Source organism: Microtus pennsylvanicus, chromosome 4 (assembly GCF_037038515.1).
Source record: "Microtus pennsylvanicus isolate mMicPen1 chromosome 4, mMicPen1.hap1, whole genome shotgun sequence".
NCBI classification, from domain to species: Eukaryota; Metazoa; Chordata; class Mammalia; order Rodentia; family Cricetidae; genus Microtus; species Microtus pennsylvanicus.
The window spans coordinates 20,586,346-20,611,616 of record NC_134582.1 but is presented as its reverse complement, the minus strand read 5'-3'; the positions used below and the strand labels follow the sequence as shown (position 1 = coordinate 20,611,616).

At 46.5% G+C, this 25,271-nt stretch overlaps 1 protein-coding gene across 4 annotated transcripts in view; it reads right to left on the bottom strand.

The window, feature by feature from the left end:
* Alpk2 (alpha kinase 2) overlaps positions 1-25,271 on the bottom strand; it is a 111,833-nt gene that overhangs the window by 4,181 nt on the left and 82,381 nt on the right. For all 4 annotated transcript variants that reach the window (XM_075968462.1, XM_075968463.1, XM_075968464.1 and 1 more), the window contains 6 exons: positions 18,268-18,395; positions 18,133-18,168; positions 15,512-15,786; positions 15,043-15,131; positions 8,881-9,098; positions 4,572-4,620 (listed from right to left, as the gene is read on the bottom strand). In XM_075968462.1, coding sequence (XP_075824577.1) covers positions 4,572-4,620; positions 8,881-9,098; positions 15,043-15,131; positions 15,512-15,786; positions 18,133-18,168; positions 18,268-18,395 — 795 coding nt within the window. The remainder of the gene's footprint in view (positions 1-4,571; positions 4,621-8,880; positions 9,099-15,042; positions 15,132-15,511; positions 15,787-18,132; positions 18,169-18,267; positions 18,396-25,271) is intronic.

Genomic DNA, 25,271 nt, shown 5'->3' with positions numbered 1-25,271 from the left:
CTCCAGACAGAACTAGATCTGCTGTGAGAGTTAATCTCGGTCGCCAACTTGGTGGCATCTAAAACCACCTAGGAGAAGGACCGATGGGCAGGCATGTGGGGAGTCATTTTAAATTAATTGAGGCTGGAAGACTGTCCACTATGGAAGGTACCATTCCCTGCGCTTGCCTCCTGAGTGTGCGTGAGAGCAGGTGTTCCATCCCTCCTTCCTTCTGCTTCCTCGTCAGGAAGGAACACATCCTTGAACCATGAGCCAAAATAAACCTCCCTTAAGTGGCCTTTGTCAGAATATTGTATTGCAGCAACAGAAAGACAAAAACAAAAGCTAAGACACCTCCTGGTCCCTCTCAGGCTTTCAGCCTCCAGAGCTATGAAACCATAAACTCTTGCAATTTTAAACATTTGCGTTCGTGGCCTAAGAATCTAGCACAATGGGATAAGGAACTTTGTATTAGACACACACACACACACACACACACACACACACACACACACGCACACACACACACACGGAGTTTTTCAGTTTTAGAAACCTTAGCTTTGCTAAATTTTACTTACTGGATCTTTGCTTTTTAAACTCCAGTTATAATCATTTCTGAGTTGACTTCACCTGGCCTTCCACACAAAACATGCAAGATAGTTCCTCAGAGCCACTGTTTGTAAGACTTCTGGGCAGGGGCCAGAAGAACACCATGCTACTTCTACCTGGGGAGAAATGTGTTCTGTCGGGCTCTGCTGGGCCCTGGAGGTCCAAGCCCACACACAGCTCACTGCTACAAAAGCTTCTTGCCAAAATGTAAGGTGAAGGCTTTTCCCTTGCAAACCTCCAAGCATCCTGGGTGGTGAGAGTCTCTCAAATGTGGTTTCCATATCAGGAATGCCTGACAATTCCGTGCCTCCTTACACCTGGTGTTCTTCCTTCCGAAGGTAGACAGGCACCTCCTGGCAGGAGGCCATACTGAGAGGTGCCCTTGGTAGCTAGTCATAACCATCTCATTGGGCCACAGCGAAAAGGGAAGTTCTGCTCAGAATCCCCCTCTTTGTTTCCCTTCCATCTAACCATGTGACTAGAGCCTTTTTTAAAAAACCCAGAGAGACTATAGCCTCTGCTGCCCTCTAGTGGCTAAATCATGACCCCTCCCCCCTCCACTTTCTCCTTGGGACTCCACTGCCTAGAGAGATGCTTGCAGGGCCCCTGGTAACCAGTACAGATCTGTTCTCGCTGCATGGCTTGGTTAAGTTTCCAAATCCCCAGTTGCCAGATTGAGTGTCTTTCTTTGTCTCTCTAAGAGAACTCCAGGTGTCTGAGGAATTCAACTCAGAAATGTAATCCAAGAGCCAGTTAGGCTCTCCAGTCTATCTGGAGGGTGGCTGACACCTCCAGACATAATAATACTCATAGCCCAGGAGGACTGTGACAGCGCTGTTTCCAGAATCATGCCAAATGAAAGTTGCAATGAGCAGGTCATAACGGTTCCTTATTTTATGAGATTATGAATAGATTATTTATTCGCCAAACCGCATCCCAGTCTTCCCTTGAATATCTCTAACTTCATTACAGAACAAGACAGGTTGCATTTATTGGGATGTGAGATAAATAAATGTGCAGGTTGAGACATAAGGATGTGTGCATGTATGCATGCATGTGTATATAAATGCATGCATTGTATGGAGGACAGAACCCAATCTCAGTGTCATTCTTCATGTGTCAATCACCTTCTTGTCTTTTGACCTGGCCTGACCAACTGGAATAGAGCTTCCTGTCTCTGCCCCCTCCTCCTGTTACTGGAATAACAAGTGCAAGCCATCATGTCTGACTATTTACATACATACATATATATATATATATATATATATAGAGAGAGAGAGAGAGAGAGAGAGAGAGTATATACGTGTGTGCGTGTGTGTGTGTGTGTGTGTGTGTGTGTGTGTGTGTGTGAATTCTTAGAACTGAACCTAAGTCCTCATGCTTGCCAACACTTTGCCAGATTAGCCATTTCCCCTTCATCCCTGCAGCCTGGAAATGTCTTGAAATGACACAGGGCTCCACATTTTAGGACCGTGTCCTTCTCTACAGCCAAGGGCTGCCAGGGGACCAGCCTCCCATAGAATTCACAACTCTCTTTCTGTCTCCAGGCTTTTCATCCGTAAGCTTGTTCAGAATAGAGAAACTGTGTCTCATGGATCCTCATTCACCCAGCTCCTCCCTTGTACTCGGAAAGTCTGACACCCCCTCTTTCTTTCCCCTGTTCCTTGGCACTCAGTGTGAACAGTTTTGTCCGATCTGCAGAGCATCTTTGAGTCTGAACCCTTTCCCAGTGGGCTACCATTGTTCTCCGTCCATTTGCAGCTTTTGGCTTTGAGGGGAACATTTCTTCAAACAGATCTTGCTTTCTAGCGTGTGAGATAAACTCCTGCACATCAAGGGTGCGTAACCCCCCACCCCATGTACCTACCTCCTTCATGCAGAGAATGCTACTGGTCCTCCCCTTCCTTCCCTTCCCCAGATCACTGCTGGCTCAGCCCTGCTCCAGAGGGAAGGAAAGCCTGGGAATCTAGGTGGTGAGTATGGTCACAGTTCCCTCGGAGAATAAGGATGTGTAAGGAAGCCCTAACACCCCTCATCCTCTGAGCGATTCCCCATTTATTGGCTTTTCAAATCAAGCTTCTAAAATACAGGGTTTTTTTTTAATGTGTGACTTTTCTTTAAGCTTGTAAAGAAAACTTTAAAACCCGGACAAGCTGATCTAGAGTCCTTTCGAACACTGCAGAATTCCCTTCCCACCTCTCCCTGGGTGGGAAAGCAGTCGTAAGTGCCACTTTGCAGGCAGCGTTCTGCCCTTGGCTCCAGCCATCCTCTCTGCTAATGGGCCTTGGGCAACTGTCCCAGGCTAGAAAAGTAACATAAAAGCTGAGAACAAAACCAAGGGCTTAGATTTCTTTTTAAATTAGGAGGGGGAGTGCCGCTCGGAGCTCTCTCATTCCTGGAAGCCGCTGACATGCTTCACAAGACGCCGTAAATCACCAGCCTCTTGTGCTCACTTTGGTTTGGGGACTTCTCGAGCTGTTTTGGTTTAGTAGGAGGTTGTTCTAAGCCAGCAGTTCTCAACCTGTGGGTCGTGACCCCTTCAGGGGTCACATATCAGATACTTACATTATGATTCATAACAGTAGCAAACTTACAGTTATGAAGTAGCAACAAAAATAATTTTATGGTTGCGGGGGTTACTACAGCATGAGGAACTGTTCCAAAGGGCCTCAGCAGCAGGAAGGTTGAGAACCACTGCTTTAGGTGATGCTGTGGAATTTTGTGTATCCTGGCAACAGGCAGGGGTGAGCAAGAGTAGGGAGTACTGTTGAGTCAACATCGGTGACAGGGTCTGGAGGTAGATTAGCCGGGGGGATCCTCAGCAAACCACAGGGACCCCAGGCTGATGGGCAGGCAAGCCAAGTCTGGCTGAAATGGAATTTGTCTTGTTCTACAGATAACAGCGAGTCTTAAGAGACGATTCCACTTGGGAAAGTGCTCTGACAACCAAAGGCCTTCACAGGTAGGGTACCACAGGTTACGGGAACATTCACCTAGGGAGGACACTGAAGTGAACAGCTTTTAACATCAGGCACAAGATGTCACAAACAGGAGGAAACTGAGCCTATCCAGGCATCCCGCTCATCAGACAGACATACGGAGCCATGAGCCATGCTACCACCAAGAGAAGAAGAGGTAAAGGGCCTGGCCCAGATTTGGACCAAGTCTCTCTCAAAAGCTCCTGCCTTCTCCTCAACCTCTCTGACACATTCTATATATATATATATATGCACACACACACAGAATACATTTAAAAATATTTTTTGAAGAAGTCACGAATAGCCGCTTTCTCTTCAGCGGGGCCCAGGTGCAGCAGCAAAATGAGACAGTTTGTTAAGAGCCTGGCTAATAGTCGCAGTGTCACCTGAGTGGACAACTGAGCAGACCAGAATCCTTGCATTCAACTAGGGAAGGAAAACCAACAGCACTGGTACCCAGTCACGGGCATTTGAATGGCTCCTGTGCTCCCGGGCAGGCAGCTGGGAAGTTAGCTAGACAGCCAGGGATGCAAGCTTCTGTAATAATCTCTCGTGCCGGTGAGCCACCAGAAGGATTTTTGGGGAGGAAAATGGACTAATCATAAACACGTAAAACTTATTGGGCTCAATTGCAAAAACCAAAACAACAAAAGCTTTCAATAGAGACGATAGTAAGTGTAGAAACTGGAGGTTTTAGGTTGAAAGACATCCCAGTGATGCCAGAATACTTTCTCACCAGGACACTCCTCCGAGGAGTCAGCTAGTCTGGCAATGTGTTTGCAGGCATTCTTGTTTGCCTCAAAGTTAGGAAGCAATGTGTTCCCCCCCCCCCCGAGAACAAAGTCCATAAATATTTTATGTAAGTAAAAGAAATGAATTGAACTCATTCCCAAGACCATTTGTCATCCACAGTAAAGACAAGAAATCCACTCGGTCCACATTAGCCAAGCAGCGTTTGTCGGAACCCAATGAGAAATGACACCTACTTCACTTTTTCCTACTCACCCTTTAGCTAGTGTTGCTATGCCGACGTCAGTTAACTTCATCCCCACACCTGTGGAGAAAAGACAGCATTGTTAAAGGGAGCATGAGAAGGATTCGTCAGGGGCTCTCCCAGGCTGGATGGGTCCATGTGTGTACTCACCTCCCGGTTTCTACCCCCAGAGCCTCGGGAGACTCACAGTCCTCCTGCCCTGTGCCTGGTGTGGGAAGTAATGATGGGGAGGGCAGACCTGAGACTCTGGCAGCAGTCCCCAAGGGCAGACCTCCTTCAGACTTATCCTTGCCCCAGGATGGAGCAGGGACTCGCTTGCTCTCTGATGAATTTGAGACTAGGTACTTTCCCCATGAGTTTTCTCACAAGAAATGATGTCTCTTGAACTTACATCTGGTCCCCTGCTCTTCACTGAAAGTGGAAATCCTTAAATAGAGGGAAGCATGAGCATGGACTGCCTTGGTCAATGGCAAAAATAAGCAAGTTCAAGGCAGCATATTCACAGGCAAACTCCACATCCACAATTCTCACTTCCACTAAGACAGTTTCCTATCATTCGCTGAAGAATTTCCAGATCCTAGGAAACACTCACAGGCTATGGGTGGGCTTGTAGCCATTGGCCTAGGCCTTAGATGGCCCAGCCATCTAAGACTTTCAATAACTTCATTCACAGAACCATGGTGGTGATTGGAAATACCAAACCCCAGACAATAAAACGGCTACTGAGTTTCCTACTCTGGCTCAGCTGTAAGCCCAGGCACACACGGCCCCTTTGCCAACTGTGCTCCCAGAAGGGCAGCTGGAAAGTAGCTAGGGAGACAGAGGTGCAAGGGCAATGAACAGGCTGCTGTCTTCTAGCATGAGGAAGGTAAGCATCCTACTACAGTAAAGGACTGTCCACTTTCCCTCTGCCCCAGCCTCAGTCTGTCTCCCAGGCTCGCAATTAGGAAGATCATCAGTGCTCATGCCCAGACTGTAGAGGTCCCTGGGCCTTCTAGCATCTTCCTGCTCTATCTTCCTGCTTCTGAATTCCTAGGAGGGTGGCTCTGGGCACTTGCCCTGCCTCGGTACTCCCAACCTGTGCAATCTAGTGGTGACCTGTTGGACAACTCTGACATATCTCTGACTCTGGTCCTATATGAGCTGGACTGTAAACAGTGATATCCCTGCCACCAAGTAGGTAACTTGGCCATGGAGCAGGCAGGTAGGTAACAAACCAGTCTGGGGTATGGAGGTCCCAGGTCTCTCTAAAGCCAACGCTGGGATGAGAATGGATGACAACCTGGTTCCACGGCTCTGCATCCCAGAGGCCCAGGGAAGGCAAGCAGAAGGCAGAATGCCTGGTTCATCTGTGTCCACCAAAGGGATGGCGAAAATGCTGCCATGTTGCTAGTCAGATGGGTGAGTCACCTGGCAGCCAGCCCAGCTTTTGTACATGTACCTGTGAGCTAAACGTGGCACTTTGGACATCCCAGCGAACCTTTTAAAAGCTGAATCAGCTCATTCTTCCAAAGATACTAACAACGGGAACACATGAATGCCTGATTCATATTGCTTCATTTGTGGAAAGTGCAATGGTTTTTAAAAGATGCCAAATTGCAAAGGCCCCTTTGGACATCTTTTTCCATGATATGTCCTGTCTAAACACCGCAGCTCTAAGTTCCAGGAAGGGTCAATTTTTATAAGTCATTTGGCAACAGGTGCTTGAGCTTGGGCAGTGTCCTCCCTTGCCCTCACAGTTGGCAGCTGCCATTTTTGGTCTGGAAAAGTAGGCTGCCAAGGTCAGGGAAGAAGGCTCAGTGTGTGAGCCTGAGATCAGATCCAGGTTCCCAGAATTCACCTAGAAGCTGGATATGTAGTGTAGATGTGCGTGTGTGTGTGTGTGTGTGTGTAGTCTCAGAGTACCTCTGGGGAAATGGGAGATGTAGATGGAGAATTTTCCAGAAACCTAGCTCACTTGGTTTAATTATTTGCCAGTAATTCAACAAAGGTTTCCAGCAATCATTGGTGGGCAGTGCTTTCAATCTGATGTGCACATACCTGTCAGACTGAAGTGTGGCTGATCGTGGCCTACGGGGTGTTTCTAATGGGAGGAAGGGCAGGGTTGGTGGTCCTCTTGGGGATGGCTCTTTAGAAAGTCTAGTGGTCTCAACAGGTCTTGGGTCTTAACCACGGACTCACCCTTGATCCTACAGACCTACAGTCCCATCAAGTTTCTATCAACAAACAAATGCACCCGGGGAAGACGACAGTCACATTCGGTTTTGTTTCTCTTACTTTTAACTGTGGTGTGTACAAAGCCAAGACACTGCCTCCAGATGATGTGCGTACTGGCGCCACAAGGACGATGGCAATGGAGAGATTTTCTGAGCAGCAGACAGTAAATAAGCCCTGTTATGAAGCACTGTGCCAACACATTTGAGCGCACACATCATTTGCGGAGAGATGTAATATTCCATCGCAGTGTTTACCAGTGCCTGGGAGCAAAACTAGCTGTGCGTGAAGCTCCAGGGTGCTCTTCTTTCGCAGACAAAATACATTTAATGCAAAATTAACTCCGAAGGTGACAGCTTGGGAAGAACAACTGTACAGCCAGAATCGCAATAGAACAAACAGCTGTCTGCTCAGAATGTGTGCGTGTGCGTGTGCGTGTGTGTGTGTGTGTGTGAAGTCATTCCTGGGAGTATTCACACATCAGAACCTTTTAACATTAGGGGATACTTGAGAAGCCTGGAAAGTAACTCGACTGCAAATTTGTTCGTTTGACATCTTGTACAAAAAGTGCAATATCCAGACTCTGAAAATGTAGGTTGGGGTCTTGGACACCTCTATAGTTATTAGCTGACTGGCAAAAGCTAAACCACTGCTCTTGCTCTCAGCTTTTTCATCTGTAAAATGGGAGCATAGTATATTCTATACAGGATTAGCATGGAGCATAAATAAAAAGCACGGAAAAGCGAATGTATGCAACAGCTGGAGAAATCTGGTCCCTCCTGTAGTCTAGCCACTCTGCTGGATCAGGGTTCACGTCTAGTTTTGATCATGTGCAGCCCTTACATGAGCTGTGATCATCTGGCAAAGCTCCACAGAGGGTATGTAGGCAACTCTCTGTACAGTTTTGCAAATTCTGTCTGACTATCTGTTGTCTATCTCTTTGTGTCTTTGTTTCTCTCTGTGTCTTTGTTTCTCTGTGCTATGGGATAATGCTCTTGTATCATTGTCCTTTCTGCCTGGTTCCACCTGTGGGTACTACTTTGCCTAAAACCTTAGTTTTGCCAATGCAGCAAGAGTGGAACACAGGAGAATCAATGCCACCATTGTGAGCAACATTTGGCTGGTGCTAAAGGGAGCTGTGGTTGATCATTCCTGCTTCCCCATACTTGGGCAGGGAATTCTGGGAGTGTACTCAATGCAGGCTTCCAGCAGAGCACAGTTGCCCATGGTAGTAACTGGGAGTTTGCCCATGTTCTACTGACTGCCTGTGCTTCCTCTGTCTTCTGCCATTTTCTGGGCTTCTTTCTCAAATGAGCTATATGCGCTCAAGACAGTAGCTCTCTGGTCCTTCCTCCACATCAGTGGGTGGGGACTGAAAATATTTGAAAATACTGAATATATATTGAGCATGTACAGACCAATGTAGCACACTCTCTTAGAGGACATTTATGTTGCATTAGGTGCTAGAAGTCATCTAGAGATGACTCAAAGTATACGGAAGAATATGTAGAGGTATACAACCCCGATGCCATTTTAGACAAGGGACCTGAGCATCTAGAGAAGTGCGTATCTGCAGAGGTCCTGAAGCCAACTCCCTGGGGGATACCCAGACATACTCGTCTCCAGTCTGTTCCAGAAAGAACCCTAATTATGACATGTCCGTTTCCTGTAAGAAGCTGTATTCCTAAAAAATTCTCTGTACCTGGAAAGCACACTACAAATTCCACAGGAGAGCCCAAGATCTAAAGGTTCCAGTGACACTTTGATTTATTGGGAAATAAATACTACATCTCAACTCACTCATGGCAGTACATGTGGACTTCCACATGTGCTGAATTTCGGGGTGTAATCATGAAGCTAGCCTCAACCTTTTATAGTGGAAGGCACTGCGGGTAGTCATTGATATGAATTTTATTACTTCATTCGGCCAGTCATCCATTGCCAAGCTTCATTTCCAACTGGACATGAATAACATCTTAGGGAGAAGATGCTTGTTGGTACTCAGTAGACCTCTCCTCTTTACTTCCCCTTCCCTCCTCCCTCCTACCAGTAGAAACGCCCCAGAGCCCCCAGCATCCCCAGAACCGGGCGGTGCGGTTCGCTCACCCTGCATGTCTGTGACCAGGAGACAGCCGCTGGTCTTCTGGTACACCCAATGCTGGAAGGTGCAGCACTTCTGACCAGCCTCCGAGTCCCTTCGGAGGAAGTTGATTTCCTTCCCATCGCGGATGGAATACTTCACGAATTCTCCAATCAGCTCCTCTTCCACTGTGGCGTAAGGGATGTTGTTCTCTGGCCGATGGATGAGGAAAATAGGGATGATCCTGTCAGGGAGGAAGACATGGCTCTCAGAGGGGAACACAAGTGCCTGGGTGTTCCTGTCCCCTGGAGCAGCAGGGCACACAGACAATCTAGGTTCCACTCCGTGTTTTATTTTATGCTTTTGCATTGCCTTCAATTGTATTTAATAAACCAAAAGACTCATTTCTACTTTTGTTTCTAGAATTAGTTTGAAGCCTTCTTTGTCATTACTTTTAATGTCATTTTGTTTGGTTTTGTTTGAGACCATTGTTTAACTACACAGCCCTGGCTGGTCTGGAACTTGCTATATTGAATAGGCTTGCCTGGAAATCACAGAGATTGGCTTGCCCCTGACTCCCAAGTGCTGGGATTAAACACATGAACCACCGCATTCAGCTTTGGCTTTGCTTTGACTTTTTTTTTAAAGATATATTTATTTATTATGTATACAACATTCTGCCCTCATGTATGCCCGCATGCCAGAGGAGGGCGCCAGATCTCATTACAGATGGTTGGGAGCCACCACGTGGTTTCTGGGAATCAAACTCAGGACCTCTGGAAGAGCAGCCAGTGCTCTTAATCACTGAGCCATCTCTCTAGCCCCTGCTTTGACTTTTTTTAAAATTTATTTTATGCATATGGATGTTTTACCTGCATACATGCACACTACATGTGTGCATAGTACCCACGGAGGCCCGAAGAGGGTATCAGATTCCCAGTAAATAAATAAATAATGTCTCACTAGGTAGCCAGACTGGCCTCAAGCCCATTAGGTAGCCCAGACTAGCCTAGAAGTCTAGCTCCTTCTGTCTCAGCCTCCAGAGTGTTGAGATTATAGTCCTGGGCCACAATACCAGGCTCTATCATTTTATCTCAGTAATCCATTGGATCAACAACTACCACCCATCCACCCGTCCATCCAACCACCCATGTTTGCATGCATGCATCCATCCACCCACCCACCTACCCATCCATCCATCCACCGATCCATCCATCCATCCACCCATCCATCTATCCATCCACCCACCTACCCATTCATCCATTCACCCATCCACCCACCCACGCATGCATCCATCCATCTATCCACCCACCTACCCATCCATCCATCCACCGATCCATCCATCTATCCACCGATCCATCTATCCATCCACCCATCCATCTACACATCCACCCACCTACCCATCCATCTGTCCGTCCATTCACCCACCCCTTACCTATTCATACTTCATTCAGTCAGCAAACACTCATTTTCAGTGGCTTCTGTGTGTTAACACTCTTCCAGACACTCTTTCACAAACACCAATAGAGAAAACAGAGGCCCTGGCTATTAAGTTCCACACTCAGGGACAAATGGCTGAGGTGCCTGTTTAGCACATCAAAGCGGACCTGGTTCAATGCTAGGACCAGGTTCTCCTAGCACCCCTCAGTCCCTACCTGTTACAGGGCATGGTTGGCATATTCTGCCCTCTACCTGCCCCCAGGGGCTGGGCTGCCCTTCCTACCAGAAGTTCTTCCCTGTATAATCCAGACATTTTGGTTACCTGCCTCCTTTTGTTCCTCTGGCCTCCGGGCTGCTGTACCTGGTTCCACTCTCTCCTTTCCCCTCCCTCATCTCCCCATATGGCCCAGCTGAGGGTCATGTTGACTCTGGACTCTCCCTGATGTCCCTATCTCTGCCTACACTTTCTGTTTCTATCTACAATATACGTTCTCCTCCACCACACCCAGGAGCACCCAAGTCCTGTCCTTTTCATTTCTCTTTCTCATGCATCTGCCCCCCAACCATGAAACTTACATTTACATGGAGGTAACAGGCAATGGCAAACTGCAGGATGTTAAATGTCACGTGTAAGTCTGGTGTGGTACCCAGGAGATTGCACCTGGGCGGGGAAGGGGCTGTCGTTTTTACTCAGACTCAGAAGTCCTTGCTTATTAATAAAGGACATTTGAGTAGACCTGCAGAAAGCTAGGGGTAGCCATGAGGGTGTCTTAGGAGAGAAACTTCCAGGGGGAAGGAGGAGCAAATGAAAGGCTCTTAAGGCATTCTTTCCAGCCTTTGTGTCTTGTTAAAGAAGTGTCTAGGGGCCCTCCGATGGGATGGGAGGGAGCATGTTTGGAGCTGTGGCCCTGCTGCATATCCCTAAAAAAAAATAGGTTAGTCACCAAGCCTTTGTCTGTCTGTCAAGCTTTGTCACATTTGCAAGACTCAGGGGACCCTCTGAAGACTCCTTCTAGCCAATTACCCACCAAACAAAAGGATTCAAGGTTTGTATGGGTTTTTATTAATTCCTTAGCCTTTGGGGAACAAGAACAAAGCCTGGGCATTACTCACAATCTCAATTAGCTTGGTGTCTGCCCGGTTGGGGGTTTTGCATAGACGATGTGATGTCATTGATATTCATGAATTCAAAAGCAAAAACTGCAGGGAGTATGGAGTGTTTTGTCTTCGAGATCCCAAAAGTTCCCTAAAAAGAAAACTGCTTTAGGGACCCATTTCTGGAAGAGTGTGTGTGTGTGTGTGTGTGTGTGTTTGGGGGGGTAGGTTGACTGTGATCCAGTGCCTCCAGATCCCAGCAATATGAGCTTAACTGGAAGCCTAGCAGTGTGCAGGGCCAGCTCAGGGCACACACGTATGCATCCCTGATGTAGCATTCTCCAGTCTAGGTCAGTGAGTATCTATCCGGCCTAGATATCCTTCAGACACGTATGCTATAATCACACATGTAGCCGCAAATTCTCCCAGGGTACTGCAGGAGAAAGTTTTTGATAGAAAACTCATCTGTCTTTAGGGCTTCAGCCTGTTTGGTGAATACGGATGACATCAAACACCTTCCACTCCCTACTTGAGCCCACCCTTCTAGGCCCCTAAACCCATCTTGATATCCATTATGTGTTCTTTTCCTTTAAAAGGGCTCCACGTGGTATAAGAGTTAAGCTGCACAAAACTTGGGTCTGCCCCTGCACTAGGATACCCCGGCTTTGCTTTAACGATGGGCTCTTAGAAACTGCTTTCGTGGAGTCAATGAGATGGCTTGCTGGGTAAGGCAGTTGCCACCAAGCCTGATGACCTGAGTTCAAACGCCAGGACCCTCACGGTCACAGGAGAGAACCCTTTCCTACATGTTGTTCTCTAACCTCCACACATTTATTGTAACACACACACATGCACACACTTCATAAAAATGTAATAATAAAAATAATAACCACAAAAGCATTGACTCCTCATTTGGGGCCTCAAGGTAACTAAAAGCAGACTGAAATCTTGGTAGCTCTGCCTTCATTTTGGGTCTGACTCCTTGCTTTGGAGCCAGAGTCCTGCCTGATTTTGCCTACGCATGTTCAAAATTTAAGGAGTGCCTGCCCCTAACCTGTCTCATCACCAGGTCGAGGCTGAAGCCACAGAAATCAGCATCCTCCGAACACCTGGATTCCAAAAGCAGCAAGACCTCTCAAGACAGACCTCACCCTAGGAAGGTCAATTATCCTCTAGGACACAGCTACACCCTAGAGCAGCAGCAGAAACCAGGTCACATCCTCAGAGGTGACACCAGCAACAACCCTGGCTCACCTTGCAGAAGCAAAGATAGATAGAGGATTGTTTAATTATGCATGCACCTGGCCCTCTTCCTTGCTTAGTTATGCATGCTTCTAGCCTCCTGCCACAATTCTTCCTGTCTTTCTTTTTTGAGACAGGGTTTCTCTGTGTGTAGCCATGGCAATCCTGGAACTCACTCTATAGACTAGGTAGGCTGGCCCCTAACTCACAGAGGTCCACCCTGCCTCTGCCTCCCTCCCTAGTGCAGGGTTTAAAGATATGCATTCCCACAGCCTGGCTCTTCTTGTATTTCAACCCACAGCTTTTGTCAGCATCCCAAGGATGAACTTGGAGTCATGGGTCTCCTTTTTCATCCCTCTTCCCAATTCATGAATTCAATCTCCTTTCTCTGGTTTTCACCATCACTGGTCATCCTGGGGCAGGTGTCCAAACCTAGCCTGTTGGAGCTGCCAAAATGCGGGTTTTTGCCCTAAAAATTCTGCTACCATTTCTACTTTTTCTCCCTTAAGGCAGAGCTTAAGAGAACAGAGGCAGGCAAAAGAGGGAAGAAGAAAGATAGTGGGCAAGTTCCTACATTATGAAACTGAGTTCACCCCAACGCCTGGCTTTGTGTTTAACAGAAAAGCAGTTGTTTCTCTGCGGCATTGTTCATTTTGCTGAAGCTGCTGACAAAGCTGCTTGTACTAGACACGTGTGTCACATGCTTCCTGGCAGAAAGCAGAAAGTACGGGGCATCCTACTACATTATGCTACCCAAGGGGAAGGGTTTCTGAGGAAGCGGGAGCATGCAAACAGGAACTGTTTTCTTCCTCCCCTCTTGTTTTCACTGATGTATAAATGGCTGCTCTTCTTGTATCTCCAGTGTCCTGGCATGGCCCTTTCTCTTTCTACTTAGCATGAAAATATGACCTTATCACATAAACAGCTAATAAACACAGGCTCCAGACTCTCAGGAATTTGCTGAGCCTCAAAATACTCAGGCAATGAGTGGATGAAGCATATACTTTCTGCCCAGAGGATTCTGCTCCAGTGTCCCTGGTCTTCCCTGTGGTGTTACCATAGCTTATCGGTTGTGTTGTGACTGTTTCTTGTTCTCGTGTATTTGTTTACTGTTAAGGCAGGGCAGTGAAGGTGGGATCTATGCATGGGGATGTGTCCAATTTTCAATTTAACATGGTAGATATCGTGATATCTATTTAATGTGGCAGAATCCACTCTTCTATTCACGCATTATATTTTAATGGATAGCAGTGCTGGTAAGGTGGCCGAGCAGGTAAGGCCACTTGCTCTACAAGCTTGGTGACCTGAGTTCAATCCCTGGAAACCACAGAAAGGCAGAAGGAGATAACCAACTCCACAGAGCTACCCTCTGACCTCCACGTGTGTGTCATGGCACATACGTTCCACTGTATATGCACACACATGCACAATAATGATATAAACTTTAAAAAATGTGTGTGTTTTGTTTTGTGTGTGCAGGTGTTTTGCCTCCACGTGTGTCTGCATCACAAACATGTAGTGCCTGTGGAAGCCAGAAGAGGGCACCAGATCCTTTAGAACTGGAGCTACAGACTGTCATGAATACCCACCATGTGGATGCTGGGAATTTAATTTGGTCTCTGAATGAGCACCAAGTGAACTTAAACCCTGAGCTGTCTCCCTGGTAGCATAATAAAAAAAGAAAAAAAATTAAGAATATTTATCAAGGGACAGAGAAATGGCTCAATGGTTTGGAGTACTTCCTGTTCTTGCAGAGAACTCTAGCTTTGTCCCCAGTATACACCCCCCCCACCCCCCCCCACCCCCCCCCCACCCCCCCCCCCCCCCCCCCCCCCGTGTAGTGACTCACAAACACCTGTCCCTCCAGCTCCAGGACAATAGATCCCCTTCTCCGAATTCTGCATCTGCGCCCCCATGTGCACATCCCCACGCAAAGACACAAATTAGCCGGAATTTATATTTTAAAAATTAACTTATTTTTATTTGTATGGTGTTTTGCCTGTATTTCTGCCTGTTCACCCCTTGCCTGCAGTGCCCACAGAGACCATAAGAGGGCATCAGAACCCCTAGGACTGGAACAGTTATAAGATACCATGTGAATGAAATTTGAACCTAGGTCCTCTGGAAGAGCAGCCAGTGTTCTTAACCATTGAGCCATGCTTCCAGCCCCACATAATTACATTTTTTTTTTAAATTTAAAAATATAATCCTTACCAGGTATTCTCTTATACCTCTGGAGATCAAATAAGAACAGGGCAGCAGCCATGTGATCCCCCCATGGAGTGTAGAGTCAGAGAGACAAAAACAAACACTTGACTAATGGGTCCTTCTTACCCTCCTACCTCTAAGTCCTCCACACCCACAGCAAGTCACAGGTAGTCAGTCACCCAAGGCAGGCTCAGCAGACTTACTCTGGCACCTCTCCGAAGCCTTCCAGAGGCTGAGCTTCAGCGGCATAGATCTTGGCGTAGTATCTGGCAGTATTCTGAACGTAGCATTCCTGTATCCCCCAAAGACATTGTAATCCAGATGGTTAGAAGAATTCAGAATTGCTCAGCAAGACGATTCCTGTTCTGAGACTGGTCAGATGAATAGATTCCTAGGTGCCATCATATCGCCCTTTGCCCAAGGGGATTTTTTTTTTTTGCCTTGGGGACCAACATGACCACAGCCCATTGGACCCCAGGTGACAAAAAGAAGTGTCCCTGTGCTGAGCCCAACTCCTTCTGAGGACCGAGAAGCCAATGTTGTCCCCCAAACATTCAGCCTTAATCCTCACCCTGAAGAAGCCAAATGCCCATATGGAAATACTCTCTCATTTTCATCTCATGCTGCGCTTCATTCTCTCACCCAGAGAGCCACGCTTGCTCCCTTTCCCACCTGGGCAGCGAGTTTGTAGTTCCTCTGCACAAGTTCATCGTTGTTTCTGGTCCCATGGGCAACAGCGTTGTGCACCTTGAGCACGCATGCGTGGCCAGGCTGGAAGACCGGCATGAGGCCCTGCATCACCGTGCTACGGAAAGCTTTGCGGTGCACCCCTTCCCCGAAGTGAAGCTCCTCCGTGGAGATCTGGCCACGCAGATGGTCCCCGAAGTAGCTGTCATTGAAGACGTCCTCTTTGAAGATGAGCTGGCTGAATTCTATCTCTTCGCATCCTACAACACAGCACAGCTTTCAATGGGCGGGGTCATCTCCAGTCCTAGTTTGTGATTTAACTACAATCCCTTTATAAGGATAAAGACAGCGGGGCAGGACAGGCTCCAAAGCTGCACAGAGAAAGCCTGTCTCAAATATCCGCCCCCCTCAAAAAGCAGATAAAGATAAAGGTGACCTGTAGAACCCAGAGGGACAGATCATGGTTAATGCCATACAAAGACAAAGTTAACAGGAGTGAGGAGAGAAACCATTGAAGGAGAACAGGCTGAGGGCTGTGTACAAGGGAAGGTTGGTTGGAACAAAGTTGGGGAGTCCAGGAAAGACTTTTGTGTATCTGGAAAACAAAAGCAGAGACATGCAGAGTAACCAGAAGCAAGACTAAAGGATGGTGAAACAGAAGAGGAAAAAGCACCACTGAGGAGATCTGGCAGCACTTGTCTCTCAGCCCTTCCTTCCTTCCTTCCTTCCTTACTTTCTTTCTTCCTTCCTTCCTTCCTTCCTTCCTTCCTTCCTTCCTTCCTTCCTTCCTTCTCCCTTCTTCCTTCCTTCCTTCTCCCTTCTTTCTTTCTTTCTTCCTTCTTTTCTTCCTTCCTTCTCCCTTTCTTCCTTCCTTCCTTCCTTCCTTCCTTCCTTCCTTCCTTCCTTCCTTCCTTCCTTCCTTCCTTCCTCCCCCACTCCTTGACAGTCATGCTGTGCAGCCCAGGCTGGCGTGGAATTCACAATTTGTCTGCCTCAGGCTCCTAAGTACTCCTATTACAATCTGTAATATCACAGTGTTGGCTAGACCATTTCTAAATCATGATTCTAGGGATTTTGTTGCTAATTTGTTGCCTTTTGAGATGGTGTCTCATATGACCAGGCTGACTTCAAACTCACTATCCAGCCGAGGCAAGACACACACACACACACACACCAGAGCCAGGGGCACAGATACAACCATCCCACTCAGCAGTCTCAGTCTCTTGCTTTCTGTGTACTAAACACTAGAATATTTTGATTATCTCCAATGGCTTGTTTTCCAGAGGTCTCAGTTATTTTCTTTGCTTTAAATGCCATGCAGCGCATCTTCCAGATGCTCACCCGATATGACCACCAATGCTTCTCTCTCCTGAAACTGGTCCAGGGTGCTATGCTGTGGCAGAGGTTGTCTATGCTTGTGCTGATGCAGGGCTGGCAGCAGGGGTGTGTGGAGCTGCTTTGTTGCTGTGTGCAGTTCTTCCCAGCAACCACTGTTAAAAAGTGGCTGTGTGGGGGTAATTTAGATCACAGGCCATAGTCTCCCTACTCTCCCAGCACAATGGGTAGGGTAGGCGGGTGCAGGTTGACAAGGCATTTTCCCAGAGGGATTACCACACGACTGGGGGAGCCCACGGGTGTGAATTCGTCCCACCTTGACTAAAAGTCAGAGAGCTCAGGCCTAGTCTTGCTACTTCAAAGTATATGAGAGGAGGTTTGGCCGAAGGTGTGGTTACTAACAGGATGTTTTGACCTAGGGTGTGGTTACTCGGTGTTTGGGGTATTGAGAAGGTAATTACTTGGTTTATTCTTTGTATCTTGATAAAGAAGCCTTTTGACGTTCCCCTCATTTCTGGATGAGGGTACATAAAGCCTGTGAGAAATAAACGCGAGGCGAATTTCAGTATTTACTAGATGCCTTCCCGACTCTATCAACTATCTCTTGTCTATTTCTTTCTTAATCCTCACGCTTCCCTTCAAGCGCAGACGAATAAGCCAGGCAGGACCCCGCAGATGTCTCCCCAGTGAAGATACAACACAGGACACAGCAAGCTCAGAGTGCACCAGGCTATGGGAACTCAGTGCATAGCCTAGGGGCCGCATGGATGTCTAGGAGCAGCTATTAGACTATAGAACACCAGATGCGCTGAAAGACAGCACAAAACACAAACACATCTTTATTTTTTTTTCATTAGAGTGCAATCAAACAAGGTTATATTTTGCTTAGCTGAAAAGAAAACTGAAGAATCAAAACGTAAGCATAACCGACTAGAAAGCTCCATGCAAACAAGATTTATGCCTAGAAAAAAATTTCAAGTCCAAACTCCCCCGGACAATTTTCCAAAACTGCATGGCTGCAGTTCAGTCTTTTCCACAAACAATACATTTCTAGGTGTTTGAAATCTACTAAAATTATAGCTGGGAGAATGGCCCCTCTAGCCCCATGGAAACGGATCCTAAGCCATCATCACGGGCACCTAAGGTAGGCCTTCCTGGGAGAGAGAAGAGTGCACTTGGTCGGGAGAGTGCACAGAGTAATGTGTGTTCGAGGAGCTGGCTGTGTTTTGGTGGGGAGCCCACTCTCTGCCAGGTCAGCTGATGTCACTTACCTCTATATTCTGTGCGACTGGAAAGCTGTTTGAGAACTAGAAGGAAACAGAGAGACCAGAGTCAGGACAGGCGTCCCTCTGAGTTGGCAGGGGCCTGGGGCTTTGACGAGCAGCTGAGAAGAAGCCGAGGTTTACCTTCTGCTGTGAGGTTAAACTCAGCAGTGACTTTTCCATAACTGTTCTTGAGGCAGCAGTAATAGAGGCCCTGGTCCTTCTGACCAGCTTGGACGATGGCCAAGGAAACACTGGAGTTGTCCCCTGCGCTGGAATAGGGGACATTAATATTCACATGCTTCAGCATTCTGGAGTTCTAGCGTTCTCAAGAAGGAAGGAGCTAAGGTCTTCCTGCCCTGTGCTTGCAGCCATCGGGCTGGCTGATAGACCAGATTCCCCCAATCTGCTAATTAAACAACGTATTTACACATAGAGAGGATCACTGCATTGCAATTTAATAGTCTTTTACTTTTCTTTCTTTTTTATTTTATTATTATTATTTTTATTGTTATTGTTTCTTGAGATGGGGTTTCTCTGTGTAACAGTCCTGGCTGTTCTAGAACTCATTTTGTAGACCAGGTTGGCCTCAGACTTACAGAGCCTGCCTCTGCCTCCCAAGTGCTGGGATTAAAGGCATGTGCTACCACCACCTGGTTTTGGTCTAATAGTCTTACTCCAACACACAACAAGAATGCACAGAAACATTCTGGGGGGCTGACATCAGGACAGTCAGAAGGGCGAGTGCTAAAATCTGGGAGCTGCGGTTGCATAGCTTCGACTTCATCTGAATTAGGTTGACCATACAGGTATCCTGTGTATGAGGGACGTCATTGACTCTCAACCCAAACCTAAACATAGACACACTAAAAATCTAAAGAAAGTGGCTCCTAGCTTTACCTGAGGGTTCAGAACTGAGGGCTCCTACTTGGTAGGTGATTTTTGTTTTGAGATGGGATCTCACTATGTTGGTCTCAAATTCCAGACCCCCAAGCAATCAATTCTCTTGACCCAGTCTCCCTTCAAATATGGTCAGGGCCCTTTTAAATAATGTACATTTAGTGACTATGTGTATCCCTCCATCTGCCTGCCCAATATTAATAATTACTAGTTCCTATGAATACAAAACCTGATGGCATGGTGGATAAAGACGATGGGGACCATGGTGATGACAATGACAGCAGTGACAGATAATGTATCGTACTTGCTAAGTATCAGGCAAATAAAAAAGATCACCTTCATGTCATCCTCAGAACAGCTTCAGAGACCCACAAGCCCTGCTGCCGGTCCTCAGATGACGAGGGAACTGAGACACTAAGAGATGGAAGCTTGACCTTAGGCTGGCTCCCCCAGGAACTTCTGATTCCTGCCCTTAAGTCGGGGATAATTACGCCAATGGTTAGAGCTGCAGTCTTTGTTCAAAAACTGAAAACAATGTGCTTTACTACAAAGCTATACTAAAACATTGCAGTTGCCTCCTCCTACGAGGATGGCAGACAGGGTGCACTCCCCTTTGGGTTTGCCTCATAGTTTGACCAGCACCCATTCATCCAGGTTTGTCTCAGTTGCTCTTTCAACACAAGGCTTTGTTTTGGCTGCTTTTTTAAGTAGACTTCAGCTCTTTGACTGGTACCACCCGGAGTAGACCAATGGTTGAAAACAAGGCCCACTAAATCCTGTCACTTTCTCCCCTGTTCTCCCTCCTAGGTTTGTATAGCCTGCACAGCAACAGTCATGGGAAGGGGTAATAAGATCCCCCTAAAAGGCTGGGGTTAAACTCAAGGAAATTGTCCCATCAGCATCACCCTTGAAGCTCAAGAATTCTCTGATTCTTGGTACAGATTCAGGAAGACCCCATCTGTCTTGCTGTTTTCTCTCGTTGCTCCAGTTCCTTGTGGGAAAAAAGACTGAGAACTCAGAAAGGCCTGGATTCCAATCCTGTGGTGAATCTTGGACACACTACTTAGCCGCACCCTCAGCTTCCAGCGTGTGAACCCAGAAAAAAACAATGTTGCTTGCTGACTGGAATATGGGGAGCGGCAGACACCAGGCTTGTGAGTCTCTAACAGAAGGCCTCGCCTTGGTCGTGCGTCATGAGGGTGGGGTTCAGTAGTGTCAATGGGCTTTCTCCATGGAGGAAAACCACTTTTTAATGTCCCAAAGAGGGCTGTTCCATGGTTAATCATGGGGATTCAGTGATGGGGAAGAAAAGCAGCCATTAACTCAGAGGAAATACGGCAATGCCACTGTGGAAAGCAAATGAGATCTGTGTCTTTTGAGTCAGAGAGGAGAGCTGAGACCTGTTACTCTGTAAGGAAGGAATCCCCATCGTTAGGGCAGCCAGGCTACACGGACAGAAGATGCTCAGCAGTGAAGACGAATGTCAAAGGTGTCCACACCAAGAGTGTGACCAGAAGCACACAGCCAAAGGTGAAACTGGCTGGACAGAAAGAAGCCTATCTCAGACTCCTCAGAGAACTACATTATCCAACCTGATTCCCAAGGAACCAGAGGCAGCTACCAGCATCCCCTCAGCACCCAACCTGGGCTGAACAGTCCTTGGTTTTTCCTCTCCAGAATCATTTGGTGGGGATGTACCTTCAGTAACACCCAGTTTGTTGTTGCCTGGAGTCCGGCATAAAGACCTCACCCAGTTATCAGCTGGACCACTCCCTGTGCATGATGCTTCCTGCAAAATCTCATGACACTCCCAAGCGTCTATTTTTCCCAGGAAGGAGAGTGGGTTCCTAGTAGCCAAAAGAGTCTGAACGGCCACAAGAGCCTTAGAGATTGCCAACTTGAAAGCTCCCCGGAGCCAAGACACATCGCTGCCACACACGCACACAGTGCCTGCCGCTGCATTTTTTTTACTTATTTATATATTTTTGTGGTGTGTCTAGGGTCTATAAGCTCTGCCCACAAGAACACATTTTGACTCCCAACTTCCAAACTGTAGCCTGTAAGGAAACTACCTAAAACTGGACAGAGACCAGAGGTGACTGCATGTCTCTGGTAGGTCACAAGTCACCACAGGCTTACTACAAGGTGACTTTGCTTATAGGAGATTGCCCCTGCATTTGCCTTTGCTGTTTACTATTTAAAATAGAACACATCCAGCTCTATGCAGTGGTACAGCCTGTACTGTCAACTATGAAGGAAGTTGAAACAGAAGGACTGTGAGTGCAGGACCAGCCTGGGCAACTAGTGAGATCCCAGCTCATGAAACAAAAATGGACAATAAAATGATCTTCCCAGACAGGTTTTTTTTTTTTTTTTTTTTTTGGATTTTCGAGACAGGGTTTCTCCATAGCTTTTGGTTCCTGTCCTGGAATTAGCTCTTGTAGACCAGGCTGGCCTCGAACTCACAGAGATCCACCTGTCTCTGCCTCCCGAGTGCTGGGATTAAAGGCGTGCACCACCACCGCCCGGCCTTCCCAGACAGTTTTGAGTCAATGTATTGACTTGAAGGTTTCTGTGCTGAAGAAAAGATAACTCGCAAGTTTAGTGCCTGTTAAACATAAGCTGACCTCATATTTATTTGAAAATATGACTTCTACATCCTTTTACCTTATTGGCTATTTACATCTTCATTCCTCAAATGCCCATTTGTACAGTTTTACCATATTATTTATTCCCTTCTCATTTGATGAGTTTAAGACCTTTGCTATGTTAAATTCACCTTTGAGAGAATTCACCTCTTTGAAATCTATACCTTGGCAAATGCTATAATTTGGGTATTGAATGTCCTCCACAAAGTGCGTATGCTAAAGATTTGTCCCCAGGGTGGTGCTAGTGGGTCCTTTAGGAGGTAAGGCATAGAAGTTGGTCTTTAAGCTAAAAATATAAAATGGAAAAAAGAAAGTATATTCAACAAATGGTGCTGGCATAACTGGATATCAACATGTAGAAGAATGAAAATAGATCCATATATATCCCCATGCACAAAACTCAAGTTCAAACGGATCAAAGACCTCAACATAAAGCCAACCACACTGACCCTCATAGAAGAGAAAGTGGGAAGTACACTTGAATGCATTGGCACAGGAGATCACTTCCTAAATATAACCCAGCAGCACAGACACTGAGAGAAACAATTAATAAATGGGACCTCCTAAAACTGAGAAGCTTCTGTAAAGCTAAGGACATGGTCAATAAGACAAAACGGCAGCCTACAGAATGGGAAAAGATCTTCACCAATTCCACATCAGACGGAGGACTGATCATCAGAATATACAAAGAACTCAAGACACTTGACATCAAAAGAATGAATAATCCAATAAAAAATGAGGTACAGACCTAAACACAGAACTCTCAACAGATGAATGAATCTCAAAGGGCTGAAAGACACTTAAGGAAATGCTCAACATCCTTAGCCATCAGATGCAAAAAACAAAAAAACAAGTCAAATCAAATACAAATCAAAACAACTCTGAGATTCCATCTTACACCTGTCAGAATGGCCAAGATCAAAAACACTGATGGCAACTTATGGAGAGGTTGTGGGGTGAGGGGAATTCTCCTCCATTGCTGGTGGGAGTACAAACTTGTACAGACGCTTTGGAAATCAGTATGGCAATTTCTCATAAAATTAGAAAACAATCTACCTCAAGACCTCAAGCAATACCATTGTTGGTTATATACCCAAAAGATGTTCCATCACACCATAAGAACATGTGTTCAATGCTCAACTATGTTCATAGCAGGATTATTTGTAATAGCCACAGAACCTGGAAACAACCTAAATGCCCCTCAACTGAAGAATGGATAAAGAAGATGTGATACATTAACACAATGGAACACTACACAACGGTAAAAAATAGTGATATCTTGAAATTTGCAGGCAAATAGATGGATCTTGAAAAAAAACATATTGAGTGAGGTAACCCAGATCCAGAAAGACAAATATAATATGTATTCACTCTTAAGTGGCTTTTAGACATAAAGCAAAGAAAAGCCAACCTACAGGCCACTAGAAAAGAAAGAGGACCCTAAGGAGACATACATGGATCTACATAGGAAGGTAAGTCATAGGGGTTAAGGGAGAGGGCAGAAGGGGAGAGGGCAGTAAGGGAGGAGAGTGGAGAAAAAAATATATAGCTCAATAAAAAGCAATTAAAAACAGAAGTTGATCTTTATATTTTTGAGGACATGTCCTTAAGGCGGATTGCGGCCCTCGAGCCTGTACTCTTAGCTATGACATCAGCATTTCATTCTAACACAGGCCTTGCCCCTCTCACTGACATCGGAAACACCCATCACAGACCCGGAGTGACAGGTCTGCCAAGTCCTAGACGGGACCTCTACAGTGGTGAGATAGATAAGCTCCTCTATGAGGAAGTTATCTCGGGTTATTTCACCAGAATGATGGAGAGTCAGCTGACGCAATAAGGCCCTGAGCTACTTCAGGTAGGGACGGATAAACATCACATACTGAGCTGGACGTAAGGGTGAGAGGAATTAACAAGCTTTTGAAAACCATCTGAAATCATGCAAACGATTTGTCTATGGACAGAGGAGTTGAGACTTACAAACTTTCTCAAGTAGCAATATGAAAACAAATTGGTCTAAGCTATTTCTAAGAAGAAACAAAGCAAATGTTACAAAGACGTCAAAGGCCTTGACTGCTTGCTAGTGACGCGTGCTCCCTAGAGGGAGGCTGGGATTTGGGGAATATTCCGTAGATACAAAGAGGACCTGGGAAGTGCCAACACTTATCTGAGCCTAGAATGAGAAGAGTTAATTAAACAAGGCAGGAAGTGCTGGTTAATTGTTCTTGATTGACACTTTCAGAGAAGAATTAAAATCAATAATGAGTGCGTTAGAAGTGAAGCTCTAGGGGCTGCCAGGATTTACAAATCAAAGCACTTCTTTGCTATTGTAATTGTTTTTAAGCCAAGTACAAGACAGGCGGGGTAATGGGGAACATTCGAGAAATTAGTCTCCAGACATTCGTTCCAAGCAGGAATACTTGACTGAATATAGGGGTTCGTATTTCCCACCTTTTCAGTCTGTTCCTGTTGAGATCAAAAGGATAGGAATACCCCCAAGGACTCTGGGAGCTTTCCGGGGCCTCTCTGGGCCGAAAGAAGCTCTTGGGAGCTGCTTAAGTTACACTGACCTCCATTGATTTGTTTGGAGGACTTGTCAGGTGAGCCAGGACTGCACAGGTTTTTTGAACAGGCATTCCTTCATTCCTGGGACTGATTTAAGGAGCTGAGTGGGCTGGCCTACATGATGTGTTTTGGCAATGATGCTCACACTCACCTCCTTCTCTGACTCCTGTGACAACTTAAGGACCCGGGTATAATATGCTCTTTCTGTCTTAAGGGAAGCTGTTTCTCTTCCTCAAAAGCTTTACTTTTCTGTGACCTTGTGGCACTCCTCCATCCCTGTCTTCTCCTTAGCTTTATTTGACCTTTGTTAGATTAATGGGGGGTTCTGAATCAGAAAACATCCATAAATAAGAGTTCCAGAGAGTTTTGTAACCTTAGGCCCGGTAGGCCTGGAGGCCTTCAAACTAGAATGTCACACTGCATCCTGACTAAAAACTGGAACCAGAGAGCCTGCAATTCCCAGGATGCACAGCTCAAAGATGGCAGAGCTGAAGCAAGAGCCAGCCGCCATGTTCCCTGTTGGGACACTGGGCGCCACTCTTCCTCTTGAATACTGGGTTCACCTTTCTTCACTCTGACAGAAATGTCTGACAAAGACTTCCTTTTGACTTGAGGTTTCAAGCCGTGGCCAGTTGACTCCATGTTTCTGGGTCTCTATCAGAGAAGAAGGGCATGGAGGCTGGAAGCCCTTACTTCACGGCAGCCAAGAAACAGAGAGACAAGAGCCACAGACAAGGCGCCTTCAAAGGCACACCCCAGATAACCTGCTTCAATCAGGCCCCACATCCGAGATTCCACCACCTCCCAGTAATGCCACCAAGTTAGGAAGCCATCGGAGGACTGGCCAGTTCCGTCAGAGCCCTCACGTTCTAATTCGTTCTCCAAAGCCCATCACCTGTCAATCAAGCCTTTAGCTCAGGGGCCTTTGCGGGGGGCACTTCATATCCAATGATGTTGGATACGGAATCTCTGCTTCAGCTTGCCTCTCCTTTCCTCTTATGGTTTTCTTTGACAACCACACTAAGTAAGAGGGCA